This window comes from Trachurus trachurus (genome assembly GCF_905171665.1).
Source record: "Trachurus trachurus genome assembly, chromosome: 20".
NCBI lineage: Eukaryota > Metazoa > Chordata > Actinopteri > Carangiformes > Carangidae > Trachurus > Trachurus trachurus.
The window spans coordinates 21,050,185-21,074,940 of NC_139911.1; the positions used below are offsets into that span (position 1 = coordinate 21,050,185).

At 40.3% G+C, this 24,756-nt stretch overlaps 1 protein-coding gene across 1 annotated transcript in view; it reads left to right on the plus strand.

Annotated features, from left to right (window-relative positions):
• LOC311003381 (RNA-binding Raly-like protein) overlaps window positions 1-15,496 on the plus strand; it is a gene marked incomplete at its 5' end in the record, with an annotated part of 63,276 nt that extends 47,780 nt beyond the window's left edge. The window contains 5 exons of the mRNA XM_083995121.1: window positions 2,009-2,190; window positions 7,994-8,107; window positions 10,245-10,414; window positions 12,752-12,786; window positions 15,300-15,496. Of these exons, the coding sequence (XP_083851247.1) occupies window positions 2,009-2,190; window positions 7,994-8,107; window positions 10,245-10,414; window positions 12,752-12,786; window positions 15,300-15,405 (607 nt within the window). The 3' untranslated portion in view covers window positions 15,406-15,496. The remainder of the gene's footprint in view (window positions 1-2,008; window positions 2,191-7,993; window positions 8,108-10,244; window positions 10,415-12,751; window positions 12,787-15,299) is intronic.
• Between the last annotated feature and the right edge of the window lie 9,260 nt (window positions 15,497-24,756).

Genomic DNA, 24,756 nt, shown 5'->3' on the forward strand with positions numbered 1-24,756 from the left:
AAATAATGTTAACTTTTGAATATTCTACAACTGAAAAACTTTTCACCAACTACTTTTCCCCAAACTGAATGTAATGAAATTTGAAGTTTGAATTTTAAAATTTGAAGTTTGAATTTTAAAATTTGAAGTTTGAATTTTGAAATTTGATGTTTGAATTTGAAACACATTTCCCTAATGTACTGTATATTTGCTTTTTAAAATGTATTTTAACAGCCCAACCAGATGGAGTCTGGCTGTTTTGATTGATTGATTGATTGACTGATTGATTGATTGATTGATTGATTGATTGATTGATTGATTGATTGATTGATTAGTCTCTATTACGAATATATTAAAAAAGATAAAGAAAGAGAAAAAAAAGGTCACATAAAATAAGTAACACATTATAGTGTCCTAAAAACAAGTCCCAAACAAGTATTTAAGTCATAAACAAAGTCTGGCCGTGAAGAAACAACAAAGAGCACAGAAAACACTCAAATAAATACACTTTGAGTGACCTCATGCTGCTGTTCTACCTGTTGTTTACCGACCAATCAGCATTCAGTGTGATGCACAGTCCCATCTAGAGCACTCATTATCCGGATTTGGTAATCTTGAAAATTTGGATTTGGATCAGACTGATTCAATCCAACTTTGCATTGAACAACTGGGATAGAAGTAAGACGGATTACGTGATCCTGGATAGCAAAAAAAGGGATTTCAAAATCCGGATAAATTTTATCCAGATTACACCTTTTGAACAACTGGGCCCTGGAGACTGGACTAGCTGGTCTAAAAGCATGGGACTGTGTTTGTCTGAACTAATTTAGGACTGTTGAGGATGCATGCAATGCCAGGTTTGTTAATAATGGGTTTCAGGGCAACTGAATTTCCCTAATGATTAATTAAGTATCTATCTATTTAAACAATGAGTCCCAGCGTTAGGAAACAGGTTTTCAGACCCTCAACATGAGCCTGTAATTTAGCCAACAAGCCAAATGTCATATTTTATGGTTTGTGGGCTTAGCTAAATCCTATGAAACAAAGAAAACAAAGACTTTGTGAGGAAAGAATACACAATGGCTGTGTAAGTTATGAACATAGCTTTTTTAAATAATAGATAAATAAATGTGACCTATCCCTAAGTCAAATGATGGTTAGCTAGCTCGCTAGACATGCTAATGCTAAAAATTAAACCTGTAAATAAATTTCACACTTTAAACTAGAGAAATGTAAGTTTGACAGCCCTGTCATGTCTGCTTATGGTTTCTAACCAATGATTAGACAATGCCTATTTGGATAAAGCGGTTCACACAGCGGTCAGCAGATTTTTTTTGCTTTCAAGATTTTGCCTGAGTCTTCCTCATTAAAGCGTCCCCTGTCAGATAAGGTTTGGTTATACCTTCCCACAGAGGCACCTTCAAATGGTCAACTTGTCAAAACAAGCGGAACGCGCTAAAGCACGCTTCTCCAACACGCTGATGCAACGGACACTTGTTGACTCTGCCGTTTATCTGCCGGTGATCAGAGTGATTATCTATGCAGACGTTTCCCAAATGTCAAACCTCGTTGAGAGCCGTGACAAGACATCTGATGTCACAGTCAAAGCTTGACACCTTCGTTTGACATGGTGGCGCCCTCTTCTTTTTATCCTCTCCACTTCTAAAATGGATGTGAGGATTATTTTTATGCATCTCGTAGTGTGGATAGTTGGTACAGAAAGAGGGATATTGGTCGAGTTGAAATGTAATGTCTATACCTTTTTGTTTTATGTATGCTGTTTGAGAACAAGAGCCCAAGAGAAATCCATTGAAAATCTATCCTGAAATACGATACTGGGAACAGATAATAGGCTTTAGAGAGAGGTCATGGTGAAATAAACAGAGAGAAATCTTTTTTTTTTTTTAGTTCTCACAGATCAACGTTATCTGAATGCTATACGGCCTTTTATTGAATACAGTGACTTATAGAAGACAAAGAAGAAGTGCATACGAGGTGAAGTGTAATATTATACTTTTCTTTTCTTGAGGCTTTTTGACTACCATGGCAGAGTGGCCCCCCCACCAAGAGCTGTGATCCCCCTCAAACGCTCCAGGGTGATCGCTCCCTCCTCCCGCCGCGGGAAGACCTCCTTCCCCATCAAAACATCCTCCTCTTCCTCCTCTTCATCCTCCAGACCTCCCACATCATCTTCCTCCTCCGGGCTCAAACGTACGTACAATAAGTTGCTTTTCACTTGTCTTGTGTTCACTCTGGCCTGTGTTTTATTCTTTTTTTTTTTTTTTTCTCTACAGCCTAATTACGCTAATGGCATTCTGTCCTTTTCAAAAAAAAAAAAAAAAAAAGACTGAAGGCTTAATGCAAATCTCCAAACCGTGGCACTCTCAGAGAAAAGGTGGTGGCGTGATTCAGCTATGCTACTTAAACATGGCGCCACTATAAAAAGCTATTTAATTCACTCCAGCAGCTCAGAACAAGTCACACTGCAATGTAGAGCAAAACACTAAACCGCAAACACAAATATAATGGCGAGCAGCAACCATTTAGCTGTATATTCCTGTCACCCAGGATCCATCTGGATCTCATATTGGTTCCTCTGATTAACTGTTGATGCATTATGAACGTCCTAAATGTAATTAAAGTGAGATTGGGGGCATCTCTGTGGAGCTGTGGTCAGCTGTGTTTTCCTAAACGTTAGTTTCTATCCATAGCCTGTGTAATTGGCTACACTGTTTGTTCATTGTTGTCTGTCTAGGCCAGTGTTATCAGCGCGAACAGCTTGGTCAGGTCTGTCATGAGGACCCAGTTGCAGTTGGTAAAAAATAAAAATAAAAAAAGGAGAAAAAAAAGAAGCCCCATCTCCCATCCTCTTTTTGGATAGAGTCAATGAATTCTCTCCCTCTGTCTAAACAGTGCTGCTATATGTTCGGGAGACTAATTTGCCCCTGCCAGGACCATGAAAAATCACTGCTTGTATCGACTCTGGCCGAGATAGATTGGACAGCAAAATAAGGTTAGCTTGTCCAAACAACGGGGTGGGTTAGTGTGGGCAGTTCCTGCCACTTGGGCTGTGTATGAGGAATAATTCACTTGATTTGACAAAAAAAGAAGCTGTATGGATCCCAGTGTCTCCACCTTGACACACAGTGTTCACTGTCAGCTCATGAAGACACAATTATTTTGCTACATTAAGAATCCCTCTAACTTTTAACATGTCCAAAAATAATTCAATTACTTCCAGAACAAACCTCGCAACACAACACATCACAATTTCACTAGAAGGTTCATTTAGAAGCAGCTATTTCTGGAGTTTTTGATTCATTATTTTTTTCCAGTTTGACCAGTTGCCATAGAAACAATGGTCGAATCTTAAAAATTATGAGCACTTTGCAGTGTCCTCATGCATGTTAACATTAAAGCTGATAATAGTCCTAAGTAGACCCTGGGGGGAAATTGTTTTCTAGGTTACTTTGAGATTAAGAATGATTTCGAAGCTTTCATACCAAAACGTTCTCCTTTCCTAACCACTTTCTCTTCATATTGATGGAAAATTTGACATGTCATTCATATGTATTTTTTTTATTAATGGTGATGATAATGTTAACTTATCATTAACATGCTTGGACTTCTAGACGATCCTCCCTGAAAATCAGTTATGGAACAGTCCTTGTTGGATGTGGTGCAACACAATATAAAGAGCTGCTGTTGTTCCTACTGCTGAGACACTACAATGGAACATCAGTCTGAATAGTGCAGTTGCAAAGAAACTGTGGCAGGGTGCTATCTCCTTTTTTAATAAAGGTCCAGTGTGTCCTATTCTAAAGCACCAACGCTCCTTTCCTTGACATTCAACCAGCTCCTGTCATGGCTGCCATTCAGATTCTTCCAGATCATCTCACTCATTAGGATCCTTCCGAAGCAAAGAAGGTCTAAGTCAAAATATATTAACCTGAGTTTATAGAAGCGTTGAGTTTTATTCTTGCAGTTTCTTTCTGTTTTGTGTATGTTTGCATGTTGAAATGGTTTATTCAGATACTGTTCGGGCCAAATGGATCCCAAATGCAGAATTCAGAGACAGAGAAGGCGAGTCTGAACCAAAGAGAATTTATTACCAGCTTGGTGGTGATGCCGGGGAAAAACAGAGCAGACTGATGGCCGGGAGAGCGGGGACACAAGCTGAGGCAGGGACTAATGGCAGAAGGGGGTCAGGGTTGGGGTTCTGTGCTGGAGGATGAATGGAGCAGGATGGGGTCTTTGTGGGAGGGGGGCGGGGGGTTTGGCAGGCAGGCAGAGGAAGTCCAGGGTTTCAGGGAAGACAGGAGGGAGAGGCGGTGCTGGGAGTCAAACTGCGGGACACTGTAGAAAGGAAGAGCAGCAGAGCCATGAAGATAAATACTGTAACTGTGAGATGGGATCTTAAAGGGATAGTTCACCCAAAATTGAAATTTCGGCATATTTTCTCGGCATAGCAGTGCATGTCCATATAACGGTTGCAAATGGATACCAACTGTCTTCGTAACAAAAAGACACACCAAAAAACATCCAAATCTGGACGAACCAGGGTCTGTCCTCTTCCCAGTTCGTCCAAATTTGACGAACCGGGAAGAGGAGCTTCCGCTACAAAACAAGCTTGAAATATAGATTTATTTATTTTTTTTCGGGACAATTTCGCATTTCGGGGCTTCAATACAAGATGGACATTACATACGAGCAGCATGGAGGTATTTGGATGTTTTTTGGTGTGTCCTTCTGTTACGAAGACAGTTGGTATCCATTTGCAACCATCATATGGACATGCACTGCTACGCCGAGACCCCCTGTAACTCAGAGAAGCCACGGAGGACTCTGAAACTTCTCCCAGCCCTTAGTCGACATGAAATTTCAATTTTGGGTGAACTATCCCTTTAAATTTGGTGGCGTCAAAGCTGGGGTAGGTATTTATAGAGAGCATGACGGTGATGATGACGATGTGCTGGTAGCATGACTTACTGCACACCTGTCTCCACTCCTGCTCACCAGGCGAGGATGAAGAGAAAGAGGAGGAGAGGGGGGGTGGTAGAAGTCGAAATACATACATAAATTGTATAAAATCAACATAAAGACTCCTAATTTGATATTTAGGGGAGTGATACAGTTTGCTGAAGGCAGTTTGATTGATTTCTTTAAAAATGTTTTATTGAATTTACAGTTGTATGTTGGTGTAACAAGCCAACGACTAAAAGATGGACGATTTTCCAGACAGCACGTAACGCATCAGAAGTAAAGTATTAAGATATTGATGTCAAACATGAATACAAGATCCGCACATGAAAATGCATTAAAAGTAGCACAGAAACCATGTTTCCCTTCTTTTTTCTTTTAAAATTCCTTCCAAAAATCCAGTGTGAACATGTTCGAGCTGGAAACTTTACAACATCTATTTATAGTCTGAATTACATCAGCGTTCCCAGCTCTACGACTTTTTTGTCCAGTTTAATCTTCATAGACCAGCGATTCAAAAGATCCTCACTATCCCCAAGATACAAGTTCTGCAGTTCATCGTGAGGCTCTAAAATTAGATCCATGTCTCATCCCCTAAATCTTCCATAATGCGTATTAAATAACAATGGCACTTTTTCATTCTTCTCCCCTTTTTTTTTCCCCTTTAACCCCGAGCTTTCTGAAAAAGATGCCGTGTTGATGAAACGACGTCGGATTAGAACGTGTATGTTTTTCTCTCCGTGGCTTATGTGACTGATAGCACAAAAGGAAAAAAAGGCCTGGAGGCGGCGATAAATTAGAAAACTGTTCCGCACTTCCTTATCATCAAAGGACGACTAGTAAGCTGCCCACAGCGAGCCCAGATAATGTTGGAATTAGGGAGCCAGTGTGTACGGGGTGGGCATTCACGCATGTTGGTTTGGTACACATGGAGGCAGGTGATACGGAGCGAGATGGAGACACTTCACTGTGTGGAGATATCATTGTATATCCACTGTTTTCTCCTTCCAGAAAGGTCGATTTTCTGCTTCTCTTTAGCTTCAGGCTTGACGGCTGCTTTTACAAAACACTATTAGACTCATTCTTGGAATTGCCGCACACGTATTATGTATGTATTGCTTCCAGAGTGGCGTCGTGTATGTATACCACTTCTCTCCGCCGCTTTCTCATGAACGCATTAATCATCATGCACGTAATGCATGGAACGAAATCCTGTATAGAGCATCTTGCATCCTTACCTTTTTGTTTTTCAGCATCAATTGCAGTGAGAGATTAAAACGTCCTTTTAGAGCAGGCTAATATGTCATCCATTTTTATCATGTGCTGACATCTCATCTCCTCCAATTGGAGGTGTGAATGTTTTATGCATTAGTTTATCTCATACGCGGCAGCACACAGACATAGGAGGAGCTCCGCATTGTGATGCAGCGTGGGTGTAAATATACATCAAAGCAAAAACTTAACTTAAAGAGCAGCGTGCGTGCAGACACCAGACCAGACAAGTGATGGTTTGATTCCGTGCGCGTCTCCTGCTTCTACAGCCTTTACAGGAAGTCATGGCTTTGTTTACTGAGCGCTCATCCATCCTACTTTCCAGCCCTGACAGAATCTGATAGGTGTCAAAGAGAATTTTATGTTCTCTCCTCAACTTCTGGTGTCTGTATTTTTTTACCCCCTCCTCTCTTTCAAAAAAAAAAAAAAAAAGACACATTTCAGCTGCCAAGGGTTAAGGAGTGAGATTATCTTATTACTTTATGGTTTAAATTCTTTAATCTGCTCAGTTCAAGCTGCTAGGGAGAGCACTCTCTTTTCAGCAAACCATGACACTGGCGAGATTAAATTAATGGTGACGTCCTTCAAATAAATACAGTTTTTTTTTTTTTATGTTCAGCAGATGTTATTTGCATATGACACATCAAGGTTAGGACTCAAACTTTGACATGATACTGCTACGCTTCATTTACCCAAAACCACAGATATGTATTGTAGAGTGAACACCGAGAGCAAAGCAGAGCAGGAAGGGGAGACCAATTATTCATGAGGCGGTAAACAGAAGCCGTGGGAGGGCAAATTGTGCCCCCCGTTTCTCCATGCGGCACCGCTGGTGAGGAAATGAGCACGCAAAGTTGCTTTTTAAATATAAAATAGGATCGAACACATTGATACCAGTTCCTTTTTTCCACCCGATTAGTTTTCATAACCACAGGTGTTGGTCATGCAAATTTAATTTCAGCCTTACTTCAACGAGAGGAAAATGTTTAAATCGGCTGTGCATGCTACTGGTTACTCACATTTTCATTTGCAAAATGAGCTTTTTGGGTTTTGTGCAGAGAAAATAGGAAAAAAAAAGAAAAGAAACACAGATATTTCAAACAGTGAATGAGCTGCTATTCATCTGCAACTGAATCACCTTAGCACAGAACTGTTAAAATGAAAAAAGAAAAAGAAAATAAACCTGAACAAATGTTTATTCACATGTGGAAACCACCACTGTATGCCTGCCCGTTGATATTCGTATACTGTATCTTCAATTGATTCGATGTTCACTGAATAAAATACTTTAAGCTTCTAGTTTGTTCAAGGACGTATATGAATTGTTTACTTCCAAAGTTGCAGTTCTCCTATACCGAGAAGAGTCAAATAAGGTGTCTATATAATTATATAATTTTACTTTGAACAAACATCTCATGCCAGCTGAAAGATATTGGCACTACTGAGCAAAACTTGAGCAGCACTGCACACAGTGGTGGGCGTAAAGCCGTGCACTAATCTCCAAATTGAAAGCAGCAGGTTCACAGTTTCAGCTGGGTAACTTTGCAGTTGGCCAGATTGAGATGTTCTTCCCTGAGGAAAGTGTGAGTCAGAGAGATGATTTGATATCCAAAACTAAAAAAAAGAGTATTAACAGATGACAGCGTGCAGTCTGTGATAAAAAACCGTATGAAGCGGCATCATTAGAAGAAGGGTACAAATGAACTCAGGGCGAACTAAGCAGCAGCTTAAATAAGGACATCTGCTTATGTGTTTCCAGCAGTGAAGACGGACCAGCTTCAGACCATCAAACGGGAGCTGACTCAGATCAAGTTGAAGATCGACTCTTTGCTGGGACGCCTGGAGAAGATTGAGAAGCAGCAGAGAGCCGAGTCGGGTGAGGAGCAGAGCAGTGGCGTCGCAACTGCACTCTTAGAAATAAAAGTGCTAAGTAGAACCATATAAGGTTCTTCGGCTTGTCCTCATAGGAGAACCCTTTTTGGCTCCAGGTAGAACCTTTTATAAAGGTTCCACCTGGAACCCTTTTGGAGGGTTCGACCTGGAACCCAACATAAAGGGTTATACCTAGAACCATCTGTCAAAGGTTACCTAGAACCCCCAATGAGAGGTTCTACAAAAAACCCTTTTATGGTGTATTGGTTTCACCCAGAACCCTTACTGGGGGTTCCATCCAGAAACTATCCGACTTCTTACGGTTTCATCTAGCACCCACATAGGGAGTTCCACCGAGAACCCTTTAATATTTCAAGGGTTTCATTTAGAACCCACAGTGGGAGTTCCACCAAGAACCCTTGAAATACCCTTTTCTTTGGGGAAAGGGTTTTTAAGGGTTCTCTGGATCAAAGTGGTTCTTACTGGAACCCGTATTGTTACCAAGAACCCTTGAAAAACCCTTTCTTCAGGAAAGGGTTTTTCAGAAGAAAATGGTTCCAGGTAGAACCCCAGCCCTTGTAGAAGAACCCTTTTGGAACTCTTATTTCTAAGAGTGTGGCAGAGGGAGGGGGGATAAAAAAAAATAATGAATAAAAAAAAAGAGGGGGGGGTACCAAGCACTGAGTGAGGGAAATTAACAGCACACACTGCCCATAAGTCTTGGTGACATTGTGGGAGATAAGAGCAGCAGAGCTCTCCGTCATAACAGCAAACAGGTGTCAACGCCACGCTGACTCAGTTTATATGAGAGGTCTTTACAAATGTCCTCCGCTACGGGACAGTCTCCGAGTGCAGCTCCCTGTGAAGGTCAGGAAGACTTTTGTACCACAAAGTGTTTGCTACAAAAGCACAAGTGTGCAGCTTTATTCACACTCAAAAGCGTTTTTCTGCTTTGCCTTGAGAAAAAAAAATGAATAGCACTTTCCAAGATTTTGGTAGATAGAAAGTCTAATCTTCGATCTTTTTAAAAAAAATTTAGGAGAGAGAAATGAAGATTCAACCATAGACTGCAGGGTTTCGAGGTTGCAGTCAAAGATGATGCCAAGAGTGATGAAATCTTTTGATTTAATAGGAAAACGTGTACAAATCTAAACTACACTACTGTCAAATTTGCCAAACTAAGTACTTTCAGCTATTTTTGCATCCATTTTTTCATTTTAAGATTAGATGTAAGCCCTAGGCTGTGACTGTTAAGACAAAACACAAAGTGAAGTCTGCTGGATGAAGCTATAAGATGCTTCATACTCTCATGTACTGTGAGTTTGTATAGATCTCTCTTTAGAGAATGACAGGAAGTGGAAAAGGAGGGAAACTCTGAGGTCAGTTTCAGAGTTTCAACACAAAAACACAGGCACACTCTGAGGCACTGCAGCTTTTAGCAAATGTACAACTAGTACATTTGCTGTTTTTTTTGGTCCAGTGGTCAAATTTGTCTCAATCGCACTGAGAGAGACTTTGCTTCATTTTCTGTCTGAACACACCTCAGCAGTTTCTTCTAAGTGCCGTTTTATCCCCTCAATTTAGCAATGAGTGGAATTCCACAAGTATTTAGCCGCGCTTAGCGTGGAGTGGTAACACCTTGTCTGCGCCACTCACAATTTGCAAGAGCAACACGACGGCAGCGACAGTTGGGTTCACTCAGCCGTCGTCCGCCTGGGCTTCACTCAGTCATGTGCTGATTAAATGGAAAGTAAAAACGAGATGCTTCGGGCTGTATTAATGCTCGAAGCGCGAACAGGATTTTGCACCGGGTGCAGACAGATGTATGAGTCGAAATGGAAGCGCGATAGATCAGTGAGACACCGCGGGGGGGGAGGGATGTGCAAACAGGCAGCAGTGCTAGCTTGTCGCTTGTCGCTTGTCAGTTGTTGAGGTCAAACTACTTCTGTCCAGTTGAGTGTGAGAGAAGCAACTCGGTCTCTCGGGACCACATGTGACCGAATATTTGTGTTTCAGCACTACTGGGAAATATAGGAAACAGTGGCCAAGTAAAGTAAACTCTGCTGCTGACGTGTGAAGCAGAGAAAACCGAGACTGATCCCACTCTCACTTCATTCTGTGTCCTCATCTCTCTATCTCAGAGGCTCAGAGAAAGTACGAAGACAACTGCGACTCCCTTCATGAGGAGTCCGTGTCCGAGACGGCAGAAAACTCCGGGGAGGAAGCCGGCGAGGGGGCTCTGGATGTGGAGGCGGGAGAGATGACCGATGGAGGTGAGGACGACTACGACGAGGAGGGCAGCCACCATCTGGTAAGAGAAACGGTTGACAGGGCTGACGGGGAGGGAGAGAGAGAGCGAGGCACTTTGGGAGCGCTCAAGTGGGCAGACGGTCTTTGCTTTCTGAAAGTTAATTTTCCAGAATTATTCATGGCCACAGATCTGAGAGAGCGGGGCTTCACATGAGTGAATGGTGAGGGCGCCCGGACTGACAGTTTCTCCCTGTCGACCCCAACTCAAACAGTGGAAGCAACGCTCTTCACAAGCCCACACACTGGCACAATCTCACACATTTACACACACTTACAGGCTATACAGTAATTAAAGCAGAGGACTGAGTTGCATAGGAAGAGGTTTAAGACCAGATGGCTACAGACTGTTGTCGATCTGAAATGGTAAATGTGAAACAGAAATGATTTTGGCTGAGTAACATCTTTGTATTATAGTTTAATTCACCCACATTCCCCAAAAGATCATGTTTTTTTCTCATATCTAACTCATACGTTAAAGGGATAGTTCACCCAAAATTCAAATTTCACTCATTATCTACTCACCCTCATGTCAACTAAGAGCTGTGAGAATTTTCAGAGTTCATTGTGCCTTTTCTGAGTTACGGGGGGGTCCGTGCAGCAGTATTTGTCCATATAATGGTTGTCAATGGATACCACTTTTCTTCGTCCAAAAAGACACACCAAAAAAAATCCAAATACCTCCATACTGCTCGTCTGTAATGTCCCTCTTGTATTGAAGCCCCGACATGAGAAATTGTTCCGAAAAAAATTAAATAAGTCTATATTTTAAGCTTGTTTGTAGCGGAAGCTCCCAGTGTCTCAGTTCACTGCTTTGCCTGTGTCAGTGCAAATCTCGCGTGATTTGCACTGACCGGCGGAACAATTTCTCATGTCGGGGCTTCAATACAAGAGGGACATTACAGACGAGCAGTATGGAGGTATTTGGATGTTTTTTGGTGTGTCTTTTTGTTACGAAGACAGTTGGTATCCATTCACAACCATTATATGGACAAATACTGCTGCGTGGACCCCCCCCCCCCCCCCCCCCCCCCGTAACTCAGAGAAGGCACAAAGGACTCTGAAAATTCTCACAGTTCTTAGTCGACATGAGGGTGAGTAGATAATGAGAAATTTGAATTTTGGGTGAACTATCCCTTTAACTGTTGAATGAATGAAACCTGTATTTAAACTGTAACAAATGATTATTACTACGGATTAGTTATTGAATGACATGTTTAATGTTGTCTTGACACATCAATCAATTATTTACAGTGTCAGAATTGGATAAAAGATTTTGTCTTGACAAAAATCAGTTTAATAATTCAGTATATACACAGCAGGACCAAGAAAAGTAAGAACAGAGAAGCGAAGAAGTGCTTTTACTTTAAAAACAAACCAAATGTGTGTGAAAGGCGGTGTGGCAGACTCACACAGCCTTTCAGTTCATCAACTAATCTTTCAAGGTCTTATTTTGTAGCTGTATTCATCAATCTTTCTGTCAACATGATCATATGAGTTGTATTCACTCAACCACAATCAGTTGTACTTAGTGGGCAATGGCTCAGACATGGCACATACAGTATACATTTCATCATCACTGCTCACAGATGTACTTTACTGACAAAGCCGGTCTCTGTGATGGAATATTGCACTTCTCAGTTGTAAAATGGGCAAAAGGAAGAGTAGACTGGAGACTGGTGATGGCCTGGGGCTGAGAATATCATGTTAGCGTTGTGTTTCTTTGAACAGTGTGTTCAGTTTTTTTTTTTTTTTTTGCTTTGAATGTTGTAAGAATGTATGTCAATGTACAATGTACAATTTCAACCAAACAATATAATTACCATCCTCTTTACACTGCTATCTGCGTGCTTTAAAACACCCACAGTGACAAATTATACAGCAGTTATACATATTATTTTGAACAGTATTAATTAGATAGAGCTAGTCTGTTATTTTGCATCTCATATAGTTCTTTAAGTTCAGGCAGAGCCATCAGAGTAATTATCCTGAGCTGTGCACAGCGGCCTCGCATTTGGACCAGTCTTTCTTCATTATGCTATATTTATTAGCCATTAACCAGGTGAGCATGGGCATGTCATCCTTGATGAAAGCCTCCTGTCCTCGCTAATCGAAGAGATTATTTCTCAGAGACATGTTGGGAGAGATTTATTTGTTTCCTGAAGGTCACATTGATCACTGACTGTGATAATGTACGACAAAGACCGTTCCACAGGTTGACATGGCAGCTTTTGTTGAGTGTATTGACCTTTAGAAAAGATTGAATGCAAGCTGTGCTCTCTGTTAAAAAAATCCTACCCTTGATTTCAGCTCTCCTCTCTGTGCTCTCCTTTTCAGATAGAGAACCACGTATCGGATATTGACAACTGAGATCAGGTGAGAGCTTAAATCCGAGTGTCCGTTACAGCATCTGTGAGGATGTTCTACAATCCTGCTAAAGGTCCTGGAGGCTCTTACAGCCAGTCCTCATTAAAAGGCCTTACATCTGGTCCTCATTAAAAGCCATAACCACTGAGCTGTGTCTTGAGCATCTCTAAACATTCGTTAATCATCTCCTAAGACATAAGCTCCGTGACATTTGGAAGCCCAGCTCCACTGAAGGGCGGCTAATGCTGAATTCGACAGAGGGAGCAATAATGGCATTCCAATGGGCCAGAACTGCCCATAAACAACATTCATCTAATTGAATTGTGTAGAGGGGGGTATGAACGGCGAAGCCTAAGGTAAAGAGTTCCCTGCCTCTCGCCTCTCAGGGTGTGGGTAATGATGCAGCCACATCATCAGTTGGCTCAGTGCCGGCTGGCTTTTCATAGCAGGGGTACTTGATTTCACTTTTCTTTTACTGCTGGATTAGTAAAGAAAATCTCAGTTCATTAGAGACTGTAAATATCACACGTTGGCACATCGTTTTCGTTTAGTTTTTTAGCTTTGATCAGAGTCACTTGAGATCATTTAACAGTTGGTAAAGAAAGACATTTCAGTTCATTTTACTGTTTGAAATCACTCCCTGTGGAATGATCTGACAAATTAACAGGTGTAGTGTTGCCTAAATGTAAAAAGCAGAGCATTGCATTGTGGGATTGTTAACACAGGTGTACTTTTTGTACCATTGTGGGAATTTCTGAAGGCAATGTGACTTTCATGCAGAAATTACACTCAAAAATAAATATGGCAGATTGTTATTGTGAAAGCATCTGAAGTTGTTACACAGGTTTGTGGAAAACGCACAAGTTGGCCTACAAAAAGTTCCAGTATGTAGTCTAACTCTACATAAAACAACAATGTATGATGTTCACACTTTGATTCTTTTGTGAATGGATCACACAACATATTGATTTGTCAACTTTTGAGATTCTGATACCAGGCTGTTCCCCTCCACTTGCCTTTTTGAAGCTAAGCTGCTAGCCTGCAGCTTTCTGCTTTCTATTTAAAGCTGTACAGAAAAGAAAATTGAATTTGAGCCCACTGTGGGTCTTAACATTAGTGTAATAACTCATCTATCAGACGATGGAGCCCAAACTTTGTGCAAAATTCTATTTTTGATTAAATCCGGTGTGAAAGTTTTTTTTTCGTATTGTATAATGCAGGCGCACGGATTATACGTCAGCCTGCTCACGATTCACCAGCCACCGATATTGGATCTGTCATCCGTCAATCAAACGTCTGAGACGCACACACACACCAAGCTCGGTCTCGCCCCAAGCTCGATAACGACCAATCAAATTTGTTTTCCTTACTCTGCAAAACTCATGCAGCAACTCGTCACAACTCGGCGCGACAAACAGGACAAACGGCCATTACTGTACACCTTTAAGAGAGTAGAAGTTAGGGTCAATCAAATAAAACAGTATTTATGTCTTTGACTGTGTTAATCATGAATTAATATCTGTTATTCCCATAAATAAGCAGGACAATTCTTTCCTCCGCGATTTTACAGTAATCGTGTTCTGCTAGTGTGACCGATGTTGTTCTGGTCTGCCCTGAGTGGGTTTTGAACGATGCAAACTGTTTCGCCAAGAGGTCAATGACCACTTGGCAAGTAGGTTTGCACGTCTTTTATGGGCGAGTGAGTTTAACTTCGGTACCGCTAACCGCCACACGTCGTCACTTCTCCTCACTGGTAGCCTACCTCGTGACTGTGGCTATACCCGCAGACCTCCGTTACACTAGCAAAGCATTCTCAGAGATGTTAGCATCCTGGCTACTTTATCATTTCTGTTATCTTTTCTTATTTAATCTGATTGTTGAATGAGATTTACAAAATTAGAAACAATTATTTTTTACTACACCGTACTCCTATTGTTATTATTTTTATGTTTGTTTTTTTATCGTACACAAATATTTTGTAAGACATTCTGCTTACAATATTGGCACAGCTAAAAAGTTTGTGTGCTCTAGCAAAAACACTCGCAGCTAACATCAAACCATAGCCGTCCAGGCGTCTGGTGTCCCAGTTCTATCCACCGCTTTAGAAACCACATTACACTTCAGTTTCCCCCATTTCCATATGTCTGCTTTTTCAGAATTCTATCAGACTCACAAAAACCTCCTCGGCACATACATTTAAAAAAAACCTGAAAATCCCTCTCGAGGTCGTAGCGAATATATGAATGTTTTGCTTGCAGGCCTACCAAGGATAGAAAATCACATTGAGAAGAACCTCAATAAGTCATGACCAGAAGGATTAGAGAGGCAGCTCTGTCTACCAGCAAATATTTCTGCACTTCCCAAGATATTTCTGGGGCCATTCAAAAACGGACAAGCTTTAAAACTCTGCTTAATCCTCATCAGATTTACAGCTTTATAAACAGCCACCATGTTTGAGGAGGGGACAGAGTGATATAATGTGTTTTCATCTGGTTGTTTTTTTTCCTCTTTTATCACTACAGGGCGAGGAAGCAGACACCTCTGCTCGGTGGTATAAGAATTCATCATTACCTTCAAGAGACAGAAAAGGATCTCTTGAGGGATCAAGACAACCATTCTGGACTGTAAGTTGTGTTCAAGAGATGATGAATCACATTTTAGATGCCCAACTGTGCAGCACAAACCGAATGTGATTTGCTCTCAAAAGAAAAATGTATTCAAGATCCATTTTAATGCATTGGCCCAAGTTGACCTCATGGATATTTTGTGCAATTCCTATTTCATAGCAAGAGGCTGACAGTACCATTATCCTGTTCCTGACAAAAAAATAAATAAATAAATCAGAAGTGAAGTAAATGAATAGGGACTTTTGAAATTTGTTAATTGAGTTATGTTGCAAGAAGGGAACTTGACATTTGTCGATCAATTGTTGCTGCTTTTATGAAGTGTATCTGTGCTGTAATTTCACAAACTGTTTTTTCAATGAATTTCTGTTGTTGCTCAAAAATCTAAATGAATAAATGACAGTCAGAACAATCTGTGAGCTCAGTGTAATGTTCGGAAAATGAATGAAACATCGGTGCCGTCTGGTTCGGATTCGACTCATACATAAGCCAATAGCTGTGAGCATGACTTTATCCCGCTTTATCCATTTATCACACAAATGCCCTGTGGGGCTGTTCCATCATATATTCCAACTCCTGCCAAGTTTCAGAAGCAGAAAGGGCTTCCTGTGGTAGAGAGCCAATACTGGCACAGGCCTCCTGCCAGGGAGCATTGCCCTAGCGTCTCAGTGCGCTCCTCCCTGCTCAGCCTGTGCATCGCAACATGGACTGCTGCTGTTCAGGAGCCAACGCCTTTTCTCCTTCTCCTTCACCATCTCCTCTCTGCATTGATTCTGTCTAATGTAGGTGAGGGAGCAAGGCCAGCTTTTTGGAAATGGTGGAAATGTAGTATTTTCAATGATACATTCAAGGCAAGACTTGGCTTTGATTTTATCCAAGTACATGATTTGCTTAGATTATTGAAAAACATGAATTAATTAATTTGCCTAAAAATCAGCCAAAAAAGAGGCAATATAAAAAAAATACACAAAACGTGAGCTTAGAATTATAAGGTTCTATCTCCATTTTTTTCAAAATTGAGTTCTTTGCATATGGTCTGGTAATGCCTGTGTGGTGTTATTTTAAAATTTTCAACATTTTTTAATTAGTTATTCATAAAATAAAAAGGTTCTATCAACCAAAACACAAGCCGAGTTGGAACTTTGATGCTCAATATCTTGGAACTACCCAAAACGGAGATAGAACCTTATAATTCTAAGCTCACGAAAAGTCAATGTGACTGTAAAGAACAAACACATGCGATAAAGCTGAACTGGTCGGCAACGTCACTCATTTGGTTCAGTTTAGCAACATTAACGATCACTGTACAATTTCACGACTACGCCTCAGCTGAGCAATTATAATTAACCTAATTACTACAAAATGAATTTTGTCACCAGTGATTTGGTGTCAGCACGTTCTACTGTTAAGTATTCACTTCATGTTTGCTCCATGTTTTTCTGCTAAGATGTGGCCGAGATACAGTAGTTGTTAGGAACTTCAGTCAGCTGATATAAACCTGATGTCCCAGCTGAATGCTCAGTAGCATCAATTTGATTTGACAGTTTAAATGATGGAAAAGCTTTCAGAGACCAGAGCTTGTTGACCAGGGCAGTTGCAGCTTAAAGGGACAACGAGGAGTTTCTATTTGGTTATAAAAAAAGTCTCACGTTAATGTGGATGAATCTCCGCTACCCACACTTGTTAATGGGCCCATTTTCGTTTTGTCTCTATCGTTATTTTGTTATTATTAGTGGTGGTGGAAATGCTGGGCGAGCCGACCAGTGTTTCTTTACTTTCGGTTTTGTGGCGAGTCATGAGAATAACGCCGCCGAATCACAGTTTATGGTCGGAACTACGACGGTATGTGAACCTCTTCGAACCTCTGACTTTAATTCTTGATGAATGAAAACATGAGTCCGTCTTGCGCCGGTCAAAGAATTTATCGGTGCGTGCGGAGGCTCATAAATGTAGTGTGAAAACGCTTCGCTTTTCCAAAACTCCTCGTTGTCCCTTTAACCCTTTGTCCTGTTCTGTGATTAGCTTCAACATTTGCATTACTACCACACTGAATAAAGATTATTGTATTGTTATTCTTATTAGAGATTAGAGATTTGTTCAGGTAGGTTTAAATTTGTGTCCTCAAAAGATATGGTATTCTGCTATTAAGACGGTAAGAAGGTTCAAAGTAAAGATTTAGTTGGATGCATGCAAACAGCTCAGCCAGTGAAATGCTAAGTCACACAGCAATACCCAGTGGGTTTTCTACTCAAATGTTGAGAAATTTGACAAAAGTAAATGCATTTCACTCCACATCTGTTTCGTGGAAATTAGGCGTCTAGATATAATGGAGGTACATTTCCAGATCATTACAGTCACTGCAGAAAAAGAAGATACAGATTATTAAAAGACTGAATGTCAAAACTGCAGAAGGGAAAAATGAAGTAGAAAACATGGTTTTTCTGTTTGTTTTGTGCATTAATATGTAAAAGGTCTCTACACAGATCTGATGTTTTCATCTACCGTTATTTTTCAGTCTGCTCAGTGGAGCGGAGGCATCGGTGGACATTTAGGTTACACGCTTCATTTGCATCATGATTTATTTGCTAAATCGGTTTCCACTGCACTTTTTTTTTTGCAATATTTAATTTTCTTTTTCAAATTTCCTGCACAGATTGAAAACATGCATAAAAACATGAGGATGGAATCTGATCTGAAGCCCATGACAGAATCAACCTAATTGATGCCACTGAGCAACAGTACTGTATACAGGTTAGGGCTGTACCACTTCCTCCGCCCCAGGCTGGTTTGAAAGGGGAAGCATGAACATAAACGGGCCTCTGTCATATTTGTAGTTATAAACTCCTCCATTATTTTAATTTCAGTGCTGTTGTTAGTTTAATTTAAACAAAGATATTCCTAGATTAAACCTGATTGGTGTCCAGCCAAGCAGATAGTTGGTTTTACCAGGTTCTCAGGTCTTTGCTCCTGAGACTTGTAGCCATGGTTATTCAAGGTAAAATAAATTTCATCTGCTGCTCTTGTATAATTAAATTTGAAATATTTTACTGCTTTGTTCCTTCTCAGACACTGTGCTAATTACTTGGATAATCCACACATGCCGCTGTAGACATTTTCACAATATTATTTGACCTTGAGTGGTTGAAAATGATTCCCATGCAAACAATGAGTTAGTTTTATAGTCATGTAATCCTCCAGCCCTTTGAACATCATAAACAAAATCCCATTCTCTCTTTTGTTGTGTCGTATTAGTTGCACAGAAAATGGGGGAAATAAAACTTTATCACCAGGGGTGAGCGAGAGAATGTTTTAAATCCTTTAAAATGGATTTATTAAAGTTCACACAATTTCATGAACACACCAGTCAACCCTGGCAGTGCTGCCTGAAAAAATACATATGATACAATTAAAATAATGACTGTCCTGCAGCTCATTCAAAATAAATGTCTGGTGAATGATGATAATGTGTTATATTTAGCACTATTTTTGTATCTAAAAAACATGTTTAAAGGGATAAATGGCTCTGCTACTTGTTTATCTTTTTTGCTGGTAGCCTGTTAAATTGAACAGTATGGTGATGTGTCAAATATTTTGCAAAAATAGGAAGAAAAAAAAAACAGCCCCATTGCTTTTAACTGTTGTAATTTATCTGGGTCATTCAAGAACATTTCCGGCTCATTTTTTGGTTTGCCATGTAAATAGTTCCTTATCATGATCATTTTCAATACCAATGGATTAAAAAGCAACATTTTATTAAGTTTAAAATAATATACTGACAGTTTGTTGGAATCGTTGTGGGTTTTAACCAGAATTGTGGGGCTTGTAGAGATGTAACTGACAACTGTTGTATAGAAATGTAAATTTTTTTGTAAAGATATTTTTATCAAAAGGCATGTTAATTGTAACTTTGTATTTTCAGTTCATGTAGCGGTTGTACGGCTAAAAAGAAAAAAAAAAGAAAAACACTCATTGTCGTTGTAGATAACTACAGTATTTGTGTTCTTATCAGTCAATAAAACGTTTGTGTCATAAATTCAACCAGTCAAATGTTTCAACACTTTATTTTACAAATAAACATGAACTAAAGGACAAAGAGACCTTTTGACTTTATTATTAAAGTGTTGCATATGAATACAGACATGATAATTAGTTTCTTACAGATTGTATGTAAATGTTTGGTGCATCATTAAGACGTGCCACTTAAAAATCCATTCTCTCCATTCATTACCATCTTCCTTCAATGCAAAAAACCCATTTAGTCAGGATCTATAATGCAGCAACATGTGCTGCAGTTGACATTAAAATGACACCAGTGTCTGAATATATGTCAAATTGGCATCAATCAGCAAGAAACTGGACAGCATAGTGGCAGCTTGTCATCTGTGTTTCACTAATGGCGACAGTCACAGCAGCTGCCACTGTGTATCACTGTGTGCCCTCAACAGGGGCTTTTCATAGAATACTAGCCTACATGACAATTTAGCAACATAAGTGGTAGAACATTTTAATTCTTGATTCTACTTCTGGCCTCAAGTTGTGGATTTTGGAGCACAGATCTCATTGTGAATAGATAAAGTTTGTTGTCCCCATTTTGAATTGAACAAACCCGTTGAACTAGCCTCTATTGGAAGTAAGTCAGATGAATGACGTAGACAAGCAGATTTTCATTATAAAACACAATGCATTTTAATTGTAAAGAAAATGGATGAATTATGGTGTAAGAAGACACAAGACCATTATCTTCCCCTGATTTTTTCTTTAACTTTATGTAGCACTAGCTGGTGAAAACTATGCCTAACTGTGGTGACTTTAAGGCTCAAGGGTTTCACAATGTTTTGCCAATGGCGGCTCTGGCTCAGGACAATGGATGGGTGTGAATAAGCTTTTCCGCGCTGTGCCTAGTGCTGTATGAATGTGTGTGTGAAAGGGTGAATGTGACCTACAGTGTAAAGCACTTTCAGTGGTCCCAGAGACTAGAAAAGCGCTATAAGTGCAAGTCCATTTACCATGTTACCAATGTTACTAACAGTTGGGCTCCTTTCTCACCAAAGACTGCTGTGGGCCTATTTCTGTTCTTCTGTGGTTGTTTGATTTGAATTGAGTGGGCACAGTTTGGAAAAGTTTAGAACACTATGAACCAATCAGGAGAATGAAGACATTGTACTCAATAGTAGGCTATATTATTATTAGTTCAATATTAGCCTATCTTATTTAATCAGGTAGGCCTATGTGTAAAGGGGCTTTTTGTAAGCTGTGTCTGCCTCTGAATGAGGTTTCTCTCAGGTGGTGATTGTCATTTTCAGCCATATTTAGATGGAGTTATTATAGGTAGGCCTCTGTCTCTGATGGGTGCCACGTCTTTAGGGCAGGATAGAGGATAGCTAGTTAGCAGGCTTGTCAGAAGAAGAAAATGTGGAAAAAAAGACGGGATAACACAGCCTAGGTGTTGTTTTCTATTGTGAGTAAATGAAGGAAGTTTGATGTTGAACTGCAAACACTTACTGGTAAGAAAACAGCTGTTAATGCTAACACTGGATATGTAGCAATAGCAACGCCTACCTATTTAGCTCCTTAAAGGTACAATATGTAAGAAATCTAAAGCAACTGGCCGTAAAATCCTCCTAATATGTCACAGAGACTCAGGAATAATGTTTATATAACATGATGAACTCACCAACAACAATAGTACAGCCAGAGTATTTTTTTTTGCAGACTGCAAATCATGTTTATGTTTTGAATTTATGTGTTGGCATGTTGCGCCACCTAGCCCTCTCTCCTAGTCACGGCGGCGTCAGTGAGCTGCCGCTACAGCTGGGAGAAAAAACAGATCGCTGTGTTTTGAATTTGACTGTAGTAACCGTTTTTGGCCACATTCTTACATATGGCACCTTTAAATAAATAAAATACAACTTTTAAATAAACTTTTAAAACCCACTACATTGCCTGAAAACAGTGCTCAATATAAACTGACATTTTGGAGGGCACATACACATAATAAGGAAACACTACACAGTGAAAATATTGTGAATTGTTGCTTGGCTCAGCCACACCAGAAAACGTACCCACCTCCTCAACAGAGGTACCAGTAATAAATGTTAGAGTTGTATTGATCCAAGTGAGGAAATAGTTTCTGGTACCCACTTGAAAAATGTCAGTGTCCAGGGTTAGCACCAACACAAGTGCTAGTAGAGAATCACTGTCACTGGAGGACACATCATCAGGACATTAAGGACTTCTAACTTGTCCTCTGCTCGAGCCAACACCTCCAAACCCATTACACTTGTCCTCAGTCAGATTAGCAAACAGTCCAGTTCCTCTACTCCGCCTGGGAATGTAGCTACAACGTGATTTAGAGGCTGATGACGACCCTTTTTAACATTGTGGAGAGGCTGCACTTGACTGTGCAAAACTCAGCATGCACAATTGGCTGACATTATCCTTTCCCTCCTTTTTTCCCCCCAAATGACTCTCAGAACTGCAAAATGTCACAGCTGGGATGAGCTTTTTTTTCTCTAGTTTGAGCTGGAAGAAGAGAACCAAGAAACATCCACAGACATCTCTCTGTGTTCAATGTGTGAGCTGCAGCCTTTTCACAGTTGGATAGGATTTGTAGCCCACATGGACTACAAATGTTTTGACTGCATCTACTCCAGGATTTTTTTTTTCTCCCTTCCCACCACTTTCTGAGCTGCCTGTCACTGAAATCATACCAACTACTTATCTCAAGGGTGTCAGTCTCAAAGCAATTCATGCAATTAATAAAGGGAAAAAAACATCCTTATTTATGTGGGATTTTTCAGTGCATGAAAGGTGCTTTGCAGAAGATTTTAAGACCCTAAATCAACAGCTGTTGAAGGAGAAGCAAGAAGTAGGCTATTAAAAGGCTAAAAGCAACAAGACAAGCTTGTGACATTAAAGTTTAGTAGTGACTTAAAGACTGCGATGCCTCCTCTGTGTCTTATTAGAGATTCCGTCCATAAATGACATTAATGTCCTTGAGAGGTTTGGGTGCATCACTTCCACTCCGATGCTTCGACGCAGTAAAATGAAGGTAGGTGGGCAGCAACAGATGGCTGATTTAAAGCCCCCCCGCCTGTCTCCCTCCCATTTATCCACAGTTTCAAAAAAAGGTGATGCAGTAAGGTTAATGAGGGCCAACGTTACTGCCACACACAATTAACCCGCCCGTAGCGAGTCCACACCACCAGTGGCTGGCATGATTGCACACAGCTGTTCCTGTTTAACCTATATATGAGAAAACTTGTCACCCCAGCTTAATGCACTGGAGTTTATTCATTCATACAGGGATAACTGAAGCTTCTGAAGTGAGGGGGAAAAATAAAAAAGATTTAGCCATGATAGTTAGCCTTAGGATGAAAATTGCGTACACAAATTTAATTCCTCTGGAGCTGCTAAAGCCTCTGCAATATTGATTTTTTTTTTCTTTCACAGCTGTGAAATATAAATAAATGAAAAAACAGATTAAAATTATCGGCAGTTTTGCTGCTGCTGGCCAGTTGGTCATTACTTTGATTTGAGAGCTTTGGAGATGTATTCTTAATTTAAACAAATGTATTGCTCAGTCTGGCTCCTGCAACCCTTCAACCCCACATGTGTTCACTGCAACTGACAGATTCAATTCACTTATTTTAAACTTGTCTCCCTCTGTTAAGGAAATAAATTATGTGATCAGCTCTGTTACAAGTTTATTGTTAGAGTTTGCATGCAGATTTGCATCTTTAAATTATCTCAGCAATGGAACCACATGGATTACTGGCAGAGAGAATAAACATCACCCTGAGCCGAATTTGCAACACATTTTTGAAGCAGTGTTTTGCTGATAATTCATTTACCATCATCACCATAAAAAAGATGTTGAAAATATGTACAGTACAAAACCACGAATACTGTATTCCATTTCAAAAAGTTGAGCGAGACAGACAGACAGACAGACAGAGGGAGGGAGTTGCTTTATTGCAAATATTCATTTCCCCAGCTCGCTGCACAAATCTTAATTAACATTTATATTATATTAGCTCAGGGGTGCATGATGAGCATATTCTCAAGGTTTGATTTGAAAAATATTTAAATGAATTTGCATGTGTTGCCAGTAATCTGAGTGTCAGGCTGCAAAACGCAGAATGAGGAGGCTTTAATGAAATCAGCAGAGTTTGTGACAGCAGTGAAAGATGAGGTGTTGCAGTGTCATTAAGTTGAGCTAGAGGGAGGACAGCTAGCATTAGCCTTTAGCTCCTCGCAGCAGAGTAAAAAATCAGTCGCCGCTATAGTGAAACAGTTGAGCTTCTTTTTCAAGGTGTCAGATTAATGTTTTTCGGGTGACTTAAAAGTCAAAACGATCGTACTAACTCTGAACTCTGAGCACATTCTGTAGCCCACTTGAAGTGCCTGAGGAGGAATGGAAGGATCTGAACGCTACAGTACATCTTCCCAAATTGTTTTATTGCAGGTGCAGTTTTATAGGCCGATTTGATGACATTACATTGATTCAGGAGCGGTGAGGAACAATCACTCCCCCCCCCCCCCAGTTGCGAAAGTCATCAGTTGACATCCATCAAGGGGTAATTTACGATTGAAAACACGTCATGGTGATATATCGGGGAGGTGGAACAGGGAGCGGGCTGAATCATAAAAGGTTAATCCTGTTAAATCTCAGTCGGAAACAGACAGCCAAACGGTACATGTGGTTTGGATTTGCAGACTCAGCAGAAATAAGAATTGTCATATGAGAAGTGAAAATCAAAATGACAAGATAAAACTGTGAAAGTTTAATGTTCTTAATGCAGAAATCGGAGGACATGGTAGGACTTGTGTGAAAAAAATAGATATAATCCTGGCTGCAGAATATTAAAGTGAAAAGTAGACTAGTAGAAATAAATAATTAGACTAATACTAAGATTTGGTGCTATAGGCTATACAATATACACAAAATAAGGCAAGGCAAGGCGCTTTTATTTGTATAGCCCATTTTACAAACAGTTTGTCTCAAAGGGCTTTACATGGCATCATAACAACTTCCTCTGCCCTGAAACCCTTTTAACAGGGAAAAATTGGAGAAACCTCAGGGTGAGTAACAGAGGAGGGATCCCTCTGTCATAGAGGAGGGTCTTAAGCCTAGACTTAAATGTAGTTAGAGTGTCTGACTGCCTCTCTGACCCATGGAGAGAGCTGGTTCCACAGTAAAGGAGCCCGGTAACTGAAGGCTCTACCTCCCAGTCTGTTTTTAGAGATACTTGGAGTCACTAACAGACCTGCATTTTGGGAGCGAAGTGCTCTGGTAGGACAGTAAGAAATGATGAGGTCTTTCAGATAGGATGGACCGTCGTCATTAAGAGCC